General features: G+C 39.1%; 1 protein-coding gene across 1 annotated transcript in view; it reads left to right on the forward strand.

Moving 5' to 3' along the window:
* The window catches only part of OTOGL (otogelin like), a 156,761-nt gene that overhangs the window by 88,741 nt on the left and 57,606 nt on the right, over positions 1-10,414 (forward strand). The window contains exons 32-37 of the mRNA XM_075932401.2: positions 1,763-1,930; positions 3,170-3,448; positions 4,066-4,183; positions 4,606-4,685; positions 5,744-8,691; positions 10,237-10,414. Coding sequence (XP_075788516.2) covers positions 1,763-1,930; positions 3,170-3,448; positions 4,066-4,183; positions 4,606-4,685; positions 5,744-8,691; positions 10,237-10,414 — 3,771 coding nt within the window. The remainder of the gene's footprint in view (positions 1-1,762; positions 1,931-3,169; positions 3,449-4,065; positions 4,184-4,605; positions 4,686-5,743; positions 8,692-10,236) is intronic.

Raw genomic sequence — 10,414 nt, forward strand, 5'->3', positions numbered from 1 at the left:
TGGTGCAGAGATCCTGGCGGTTGGTGGTCTTCTCCCCAGACCCCGATGAGGTTCAGGATCTCCACACCAATCCAGGCTGGGGCTCTCCTCCATCCCTGGCCAGAGACAGCCAAGGGAGCAGCAGGAGTGCTGGCAGCCATCGGAGGCTCTGAGGGAGCATTGGGATTAGTCATGGCTCCCTCAGATGCTGCTATGTTGCACCGGGCTTTCACAGCTTGCCATGTGGGACAAGCACTTCTCCTGCTGCCTGCAGTTTTAAGCTCTGCAGGAGAAGGGGAGCAGTGGAGATGCCAGGTGTGGACAGAGCTGTCAGAACTGCAGCTGTGAGAGGCCTCTGGAGGCCAATTATTTCAAATTAGCAACACCGGAAAGTCCACACTAACGCTATTTCAAAATAATCATTTTGAAATTAGTGTTATTCCCCAAGGAAAGCAGGAGTACAGATTTTGAAATAACCAGCCTGTTATTTCAAAATAACATAGTGTGGATGCTTTACTTATTATTTCGATTGAAGGGGAGTTATTTCGAAATAACTCTCCAATGTAACCAGGGCTTAGTAGTTTTATCGTCATTATTTAAGTGTTTGTAAATGGGTGCATCCAGACAGAGGTTACCCTGATTCATTGGGAAGTTCTTCTAAATCCCCTGCTTGTACTATCTTAATTTGGTTTATGTCCTTATTTTATTGCTGGTGTTTCTACAGGGTGATAATTCCGTGACTTGGAGTCATGATGGTTCATAATATTGTTCCCTTCTGATTTAAAAATTGAATGGCTCTGATCCTGAAATTTGCAATGCGTAGGTGGACTGTTGCACCCATATGCAGAGCCATGTTAACATCAACAGGGCACTGTTCATGCATTGTAAAATGCAAGATTGGGGTTTATGAGTTTACTTCATATTAACAGGATAACAGATATTTTCTATGAAAATATCATAGTCTTGGTATTTTTAAGAATGGCTGCTTAAAATGACAGAAATGTATGTCTACACTGCAGCTGGGAACATACTTCCAACATCGAGTAGACAGCCACACACTAGCTCTGCTAAAACTAGTGGTAGTGTTGGGGGTAGTACATTGCATGGACTAGCTGTCTAAGTATAAAACCATCTGGTCCATGGGTACATACATGGTTAGTTAGCTCAAGCCACCACTTGTGCGACACCCAACTGCACTGCTATTTTTAGGGTGCTAGCTGATATCTATTGACTTGAACTGGGAAGCACACTCCCAGCTGCAATATAGACATACCCGTAGGTGTTGTCTTGGCCTGAGATTACATTGAGGCATGTGGCCCTACTCTAAGGGTGCATCTAAACAGTGGTACTAGCTCAAAATAAGCTCTGCAATTTGAGCTATGCAAATTGTGTAGCTTATTTTAAGCTTATTTCGAGATAGTCTATTTCAAAATTTGGCGCTGTATACACAGTGCCAAATTTCGAAATAGACTGCTATTCCAACAAGTCCATTAATCCTCATGGATTGAGGTTTTCCGGTACATTGGAATAGCAAGCCAATTATTTCGATTGCATTTCAAAATAATAGGCATGCTGTTAAGATGCGGAAAACATTATTTCAAGATACCAGACATATTCCGAAATAACGCTGCTGTGTAGACATACCCTAAGTATTTCCAAGTGTGGGGAAATAATCATGACACTATATGCCAACAATCATTGGTGGAAGTAACTGAGGTTTTGCTTTTTTTTTTTAATATAAGTAAATCAATAGTTTTTCATATGATTTTGTTTGTTTCATCAGGCCTCGGAGAAGGACCATATATTTTGGCAAGTTATGGACAGAATGATACCATTATAGGAGCTAACATTACCAGCAGAAAGCTATTTCCTTTGTCTAGAATCAGTACATATGGAAATGTGGGTTTTAGTTTTATGATAACTCCTGGTCTTTTTAAAGATAAAGACTTATGTAAGTATACTCAATATTACACTAATGACAAAGACAAGTTTTACAGCTATATGTATCAGTTGCTCTATTACTTATTTCTAAGTTTATTATTTGTCCAAAGTAAGCTACAATGATTTTTTTTCAGTTTGCTCTTTATGGCATGGAACAAATGAAACTGGAGTAGCCAGTTTCAATACTGATCTGTCCTTATAATTTAAAGAAGAAATATAGTGCATTTAAAATACATTCTTGGAAACTATAATTTAGGCTCTAATGATACATTTTGCAAGAATATATTTTAGAAATGTGGCAAGGTACACATGACTAGAAGAGTTTTAAATTACCCAGCAGATATAAAATAGCACAGGTAAAATATTGAGATGACTGAAAGCTGAATTAAATCACGTACTATATGGGCATATTAAAAGTTACTGCTAGGAATGAGGTAATATTTGGATGAATGAAGGAAGTTGCATATTTTTACCCATAATCAAATCTGAACCAAGCCTTTCCTGAGTTTCTAAATGTTCAGAGAAGTGATTTCTTCACCTCTGGTCTGTCCAGGACTAGAACAAGAAGTTATTAAATGCAGCTTTCCTGATGGCACATCTGGCTGTGACTGGACATAGAAGTGCCTGAAATTTCAGGAGAGAAGACTTTGTTCTCACAAAATGTACTCCCTGATTTTTTTCAGTGAAAGGGAGTGTGGACAAATTATGTTTACGTAACTAGAACTGGTGGGATTTTTTCCAGGAAAACTAAGAAATGCCAGCTGGGTAAAGTACAATGTTTATCTGAATCTAGCACAGATTTGATTAAACTTGTATCAAAACACAGCAGAGCATGGGGACTGGCTTCCTTCCTGCCTCTCCCCTAGCTCCAAGAATGGGCAGCATGTTTCAGGCTCCCAGAGTTGATAGATAGGTGGAGGAAGACAGAGTGACCAGATTCTGCCTTTCTGACAGCTGGCTAGAAGAGTTTTGCTCCTGGGGGCAGAAAAATAATGTTTTGGTTTTCCTAAAATGATTTTTTTCGGTCAGCTCAATATATAGCTGAATTTTCAGATTTGTATATGAACTGAATCCAAACTGAATTATGGGTCAGCATTGCTATTTTCTACAGAAAAACGGAAGAATTTTTGGGAAGAGCAGTAATATTGACATAAACTACTCCAATAGCCAATGTGTAGTCCGTAGTCTCACATTTAGTTTCCTGATGTGATAACCTACTCCTGACTGCTTTGTTTTTTGTCTGTCACAGCTCTGTCTCTTGTTTCCCTGGAGTCTGCTGAAAGACCAAACTATTTCCTATATGTTCATGACAATGAAACTGTTACTTTGGAACAGTGGGCAGCAAGTTCATCATTTCGTAGACGAGCCACATTCTTCCACCACCAGGGCCTCTGGATTCCAGATTATAGTGCATTTGAACTTCACAACAAGAAAGGCTTTTTCATTATATTGACAGCTTCTGGTGTTAAAGTGTCAAAGTATGATAATTCAGAAGAATTCAAACGTACAAGTAGCTTTAGCATTGAAGGTAAGTTGTACATGATATCAACAGATACTATACAGTTTTGTTCTAATTGTCTTATGAGGGGTAAACATGAGGTTCATCTTCATCAATACTAGCTAATATTTATATTGATTTCTCCTATTAGTTTTTGGTCCCCTCCACCATGTCCAACTGTTATTGATTTCCTCTTTTTTAAGATCATGAATATTGCCTTGAGAGCATAATTCACACAGATTGATAATTATTTTTAATTTGGAAATGAATTTGACATGTTATCACAAGCAGACAAAAGTTTGTGTATTGTTTAATAAGTTAAACATATTTTTTCTGTTTGTTGGAAAATTAAGTAATATTGCCCTCGGAATCAACAGCACATTTGAGAATATGTGCTTTTTCCTTTGAAAATAGATTTATTAGAATATTTGGTGATGAACTGAAAGCTGATGGTATCTTTGATACGCCAATATTTTTGAACTTTCTAGGGCTCCTTGGTTTACATACTCACGTATAAAAACACTATAATTCCTTTGGAAAATTTTGGGAGTCTGTATTTCATTTTTATTATCAACTAGCTATCACTGAAGTATTCATAACAGAAAAAATGATCAGTCTGTAAATGCCATGCTTTCCTTCTTTCTCAGAACTCCAAGCATCAGTGCCTTATAGGAGGATGTGTGAATGGAGATACGAACCTTGTGCTAGCCCCTGTTTTAAAACATGTAGTGATCCTGAAGGAATAGCATGTAAATTTCTTCCACCGTAAGTCCAAATAAACTATATATCTCCAAAATAATACTAATTAATGTTACTATTACTAATAATTGAATGGATACCCTATCATTTTTAATGATTTATTACATTATATACTAATTGTACCCAATCAAAAGTTCATTTCATTGGAATTAAACAAGGTTGAATTGTCATCTTGTGTCAATAATAGCCCATCAGCATTAATGTGGAATGACTCCTTGTCAATCCCCTACAGGCTGCATCAGGAAGAGTGAGTGAATGTGTGTGTAAGCTATTCTGAGGAGGCGTTTCAGGATTCTTTGTGTGGCAGTGGCAAAAAAAAAAGGAATGTTAAAAAAACTGATTTGTTAAACCTTAACTGTTAAACTGAACTGAGATATTGTAGATTTGCCATTTTTTTCTAACATGATTTTTTTGGGGGTTTATTAAAGGGTTGAAGGATGCTTACCATATTGTCCTAAAAATATGATCCTTGATGAGGTGACACTAAAATGTGTTTATCCAGAAGACTGTAAGTACTTTCCGCAGTTACGGGTAAAGTTTTTTATGATATAATTTAATTTAGTGCTCACGACCAGATTGAAAACAATAGAAAATAAAGCCCATATATAGAGAAAGGGAAAAGAAGAGGGATATGCATACTGTATGGGCAGTGGATGCACAAGTTTTTTCTATGCATCCTGCAAAAGTGTTACCTCGTTCTCTCTAGCCTCCCTGTTACGTGCATCCCTCCACACCAGTCCATCCAATATACAGCTGCTAAAATAAGCCTCCACATCTGACCATATTGAACACAAATTCAATTCTTCTGTGACTTCCATCATATTAAATTGAAACATCGTGTCCTTGTTAAAGTCCCAGCACAGCTATGCCCCAATTATACTTTGGTCCTGTGTTTTTGCCATGACCTCTTGTTGCTTCTGTGGTGATGCCAACATCACTGCATCTTTGGTTGCATTTTTTGGGAAAAAAATTCAAGTAGCCCAGTGTCCTGGATGCTTAACTGCTGGTGTGTGGCTATCACATCATTCCTTTATTTGTGGATAATGCAATGATATAGCAGTATAATTATTTTTCTTCCATTTTAAAATAAAGTCTCTGCATTTTGTATGTTTAAAATAGTTATGTGGTATCTAATAATTACTAATACAAGTAATCTATCATAGTGTGTGAGTGTCCAAAAATATAAAAGAAAGCTGTATTTTTAAACCCTGGGTCCCAAATATTCTACCGTTCTGTGTTTGCAGAATTTGCTATAGAATTCACTCCTTACCACAGAATTGTGCTCCAGAATAAAAGTTTACAGCCAATAAAAAACCTAGCTTTTGAGTTTGTGAAGAAAACCTTATGAACATGAGTTGTGGGCAACTAATGCTGAGCTGCAACTAAGGCAGAGTCTCTGCAGAGTCTGCCTTTTCAGGTGTACTGTGGTTATCTTTTCAGGGAATTTAAACTCTCTAAGAATAGGCTGGTTTATATTTAGATTGATATTCAGTGACTGATAGATGTTGCAGTTTTACTCTTTCTTTGGTACAGAATTACAGTGAAACATATGGTTTTTTTTTCCAGGCATACCTGTGACACCCACAGAGCTGGCAGCTGGAACAAAAACTCAGAGAACAAGACCCACTGCATTAATCTCTCCTACAATTGTTACTACAGAGAGATTTTCTCAAATGCCCCCTCTGTTTGTTACTGTGGAAGCTGAGCCAACTCATACAAGTGTAACTACCAAAATAACCACAAAGATGGACACAACTTTAAGAGGAGCAAACATTACGACAGAAGCTCCATCAGACTTTCATTCATTGGCATCACTTCATACAACAACTTATTTAATTTATTCATTACCCATTTCAAGTACAGTGCAATCTTCCAAAGTAACCCACAGCACGACAAGCCTCTCTGAACTGCCCAAGCCCATATTTTCAACAGATTTTCCAGCTACTCTTCAGACATCAGCAGTCACGTTAAAAACATCCCATATTGCAAGTCCAACAACATTTATAACCCCACCCATTACAACTATGGCAGTTCCATCAGTACCTGCTTTTACTCTGCTAACTCCAAGTCCTGTTCCTAGACATTCTACATTACTAATGCCTACTTCTTTACTGATAACACCATTTTCACATGAAACAGGAACTGCATCCTCTTCTATAGCATTAGCAAGGTTATCCCCTGGACCAGCCTTTATCACTACTGAAGTACCTACAAGGATCTGGGGAACCAGAAGACCTTCTTCAAGTCATTCACAGCTACCAAAAATATCCACAGTATTTCCTTCATCTCCATCATTAACTAGAAGGACATCTTTTTCAAGTCCCATGTTCCTTACAAGCCCACAATTAATATTAACTGCATCTACTTCACCACTATCTGCTATGACTGAAAAAACCAAGTCTACTATGGTTCAACCTATAGTTCACCCAACTTCAACTATTTTTCAAACTCCCATGTCTACTTCTAGATTTACTAGCTTTCAAACTAGTCCTCCTCAGTTAATCACAGCTTCCTATGCTGTGACAACTCAAGCCACCTCCCAAGCTACAACATCATTTTTAAGAACAACCAGTTCTTTAACTAGAAGTTCAGAACCTACATTTTTATCTTCAATAGGCATTTCAGTGACTCCCTCCAAACATATAGTTCCATTAAGTGCAGATAATGTTTCTACTGTCACACCTATAATGACTGAAGTTTCATCTCCAGTTGCTTCTCAAATCCCTACAACCATGAGAACAACGTGGTCTTCTTTGAGTCCCCTTGTAATACATACAATGTCTACATTAGTGCCTCTACCTGTTACATCTCCCAAACCAAAAGCAACAAAAGAAGTCACAGTTATCTCAAAGAGTCTTTTCTTAGAACCTTCCACAGCTGAAGAGTCTCTTCTAGCTACTCCTCAAATTTCTGAGGTCTCTGTAACAAGTACAATCTCAACAAAAAGTAAATATGCACTACATACTGATGCAGTTCCAATATCGACGATTTCTAAAATGTCAACTGGATCCATTAGTTCTACAGCCTTCCCTTTTAGTACACCTGTATTACCCATAAATGCTACATTAGTTACTCATCAAATGGTAAGAACCACTTCAAAAATAACAGAGTACCCCATCACTCCACATTCTGAATTCAAGACTGCCTCATTGATACGAAGTACAGACACCTCATTAATTCCTAGGGAACTGTCTTTCACCAGTCCATCCACATTACTTACAATGTTGTTGTCAACATCAAGACCATCTGTTTTGCAAACCTCTGCCATGACATCCAAAACAACAAGCTCTTTGGTGATTCCAGCAGTGAATAGGACATCTGCTTTGACAACAAGTCTAACTCGTACCCAACCACCTACTGTATCAATGAGTACACAAGAAACCTCAAGAAGCGTACATACAGAACTGGCAACCTCTCCCTTGGGTATTTCTACATTAACTTTAAGCACAAACACTTACATAAGTTCTTCAGCCATGCCTAAAACTTCATTTGCAATATTACATTTATTAACTTCTAAAACTCCCAAAGTCACTTTGGAAAGCTATTCTGGTATATTTACTACTACTTCTTCACCTTCTGAGATTTCTCGTGTATCTGCTGTATCATTAGGAACAAATATATCATCAAGTCCTTCCACAGAATATGAAACAAGAGCTTTTGTACCCACTGAAATAGTCACTGAGTCCACTGTGCCATCTGCAGCACTGACCAGGAGCACAGTTTTGAATACTACAACCATAGTGCCCACTTATGTCACTATGAAAACATCAGTTAGTCCTTCAGTAAGTTTATTAGTTACTCCTGGCACCACCATTGCCCCTAGTGTTACTGCAACAACCACTGAATCTTCCATTACTCATACTGAGCTTCACACAGCCTCTAGTTCAGTCCCAATTCCTGCTACCTCTCAAACATCTATGTCTCATTCACCTAAGACTTTACTGACATCTGCACATTCACCAGTTTCACTGAGTACTAAAGAAATGCTAAAAACTACAGTCATGAAAACAATTGGTGCCATGAGTGCATTCGCAGAGCAGAAGATTATACCTTCAACAGTTTCAGAACTTAAATATGCAGCCTCCATTGCAGAGACCACAGAAAGTAGTCAGACTTCCCATGTGGAAAAAAATACTACTAAGACAAAATCTACATCTTCTGTGCAGACTGCTTCCTTGCCCAGTAAAATCAGCACAGCTTCAGGAAAATCCGTCTCTATATCTGAAGTTACAGATGTAACACTGTCAGATTGGCCCAGAGTTCCACCACAAAGAACAATCAAACCTTACTACAATCAAACAGTACCAGAGCAAGTGGAGGTTAGAGAATCACAGAGCACCACTGTAAAAGATTCATCCCATTCCAGTTATATAAAGGTGCTGTCTTCTACTTCGGAACCTGTAGAAACACAAACTTCACTGTCAGACACAGAAATGATGATGACAGAGACAGCTGACCATGCTTCATATGGCACCATGATACATACACTAATGTCATCTTCCTCAGATTGTATGGTATGATCAATTTTATTTACCCACAGTATACTCTAAGTATTTTGCTTTTTAAATCTGCCAATAGGGATGCAAGAGGGTTTAAGCTGAATAAAATACCTTCCATTTTTCTCTCTCTGTTTGTCTTTATATTGTCTCCTTATTTTTCTTTGAAGATTGCCTGCACACCCATGCTCTTGGGTACACTTGCATACTCCCCAAATTGGATGAAACCCTCTAGAAAACTTTGGCCATGGGAGCTACAATTACTGCTTCAACTGTTTAGGCTTAACAGTGGGCATAAGGAACACATGGAATTCTTTGAAATTATTGCTCACAGAGATTGGTAGAGCTCACCTTCCCTCCCTAGTTCTTTGGAACCTATGGAATATGAATTAATGGAAGTTACTGAGGAACAAAGCAGGGTAACGTCTCCTTATATGCTTGTGGGCATGGACACTGGTTACTATGTACAAGTGTGCATATGGCCTCAATAGCCAATGCTTCCTACAGGGCTCAAATTGGTTGTGCACACATGTATATATGTACCTAATACTGCGGGTCTATGTAAGCAGATCCCATGAAATACATTTACGGGCAAGTAACCTATTTTTCTGAGGTTATTGGAACAAATACTAGGAACCACGAGAGAATAAAGTGCTTCCAACATCTTCGGTTCCTCTGTCTTCAAATGATAGAGTTTTTTCCCCCCTATTTTAGGCCATGTCACAGTTTCAAGGACTAATTGGAATTGTGTGTTCCTGTAGATTTTATTGTTGTTTGTTTTATTATGTTGTGTCTTATTTTTATGTGTGTTTGGGCATCGTGGCAAATTCTGCCTTGTCCTGGTCAGTGTTCTCACAGGCAGATGACTGGTTTGTGGGGCCCTGAGCCAGAGCAAATAGGGCCTTCTCCACCCATTCTGCCAGCAGTGTTGCCACACCTGTCCTGGCACTCCTGATAGGGAAATGGGGTCGGGGTATGGGGTCTTACCCTTCCTGCCTAGTGCTCCTGTCAGGCAGCGAGGTTAAGGAATGGGGGTTTCCTTCACCTGTCTGGTGCTTCTGCTGGGTAGTGGGGCCAGGGTGAGGGGGTTTCCCCCACTGCCTGGCAGGAATGCTGAGCAGGAAGAGTGGGGCAGGACAGGCCCTTACACCCAGACCCAGCTACCTGGCAGGGTTGGGTTGCAGGGGTGCCCAATAAGCCAAGGCCTCTGGGATTGGTCCCTGAGTGGCTAATATTGGCCCAGTGGCTAATATGCCACTGAGTGTCCTGTTGGATTTGGGAGAAGGGTATTGGGAGTCTCTTTCCTTTCTTTTTTAGAAGCATACAGATTATTAATTTGGTGGATTCTTGTGTGCTGGATGGAGACTTGTTGAGTGCACCTGGATTAAATGGGCATGGATAGGTCTCTTTGTGCTCTCTGATGTTCAAAAGCAAAAGCCACCGGGAGCTCATGTTGCAGCTAAACTCATGTGAAACAAGAATATTCTTGTCCATGTCTCTGAATTTAATTTGTGAATATACAGAATGCAATGCTCATTCCTATTTTTCCTTTCTACATAACAGCCAAGATACATTGAACCTGTAGACAGATGTAGCCAGTATGTATGCATTAATATGGGATGGATGTTGTACAACGTTTCAAGGAACTGTCATAAGAACGTAGAGAAGCCCGACTGTGGTTTTCGAGGAATGCCAGTTCAAGTTAACAGTGATAGTTGTTGTCCTGAATGGGAATGCCCCT

The sequence above is a fragment of the Pelodiscus sinensis genome, chromosome 1, assembly GCF_052426305.1.
Source record: "Pelodiscus sinensis isolate ZL-2025 chromosome 1, ASM5242630v1, whole genome shotgun sequence".
NCBI classification, from domain to species: domain Eukaryota; kingdom Metazoa; phylum Chordata; order Testudines; family Trionychidae; genus Pelodiscus; species Pelodiscus sinensis.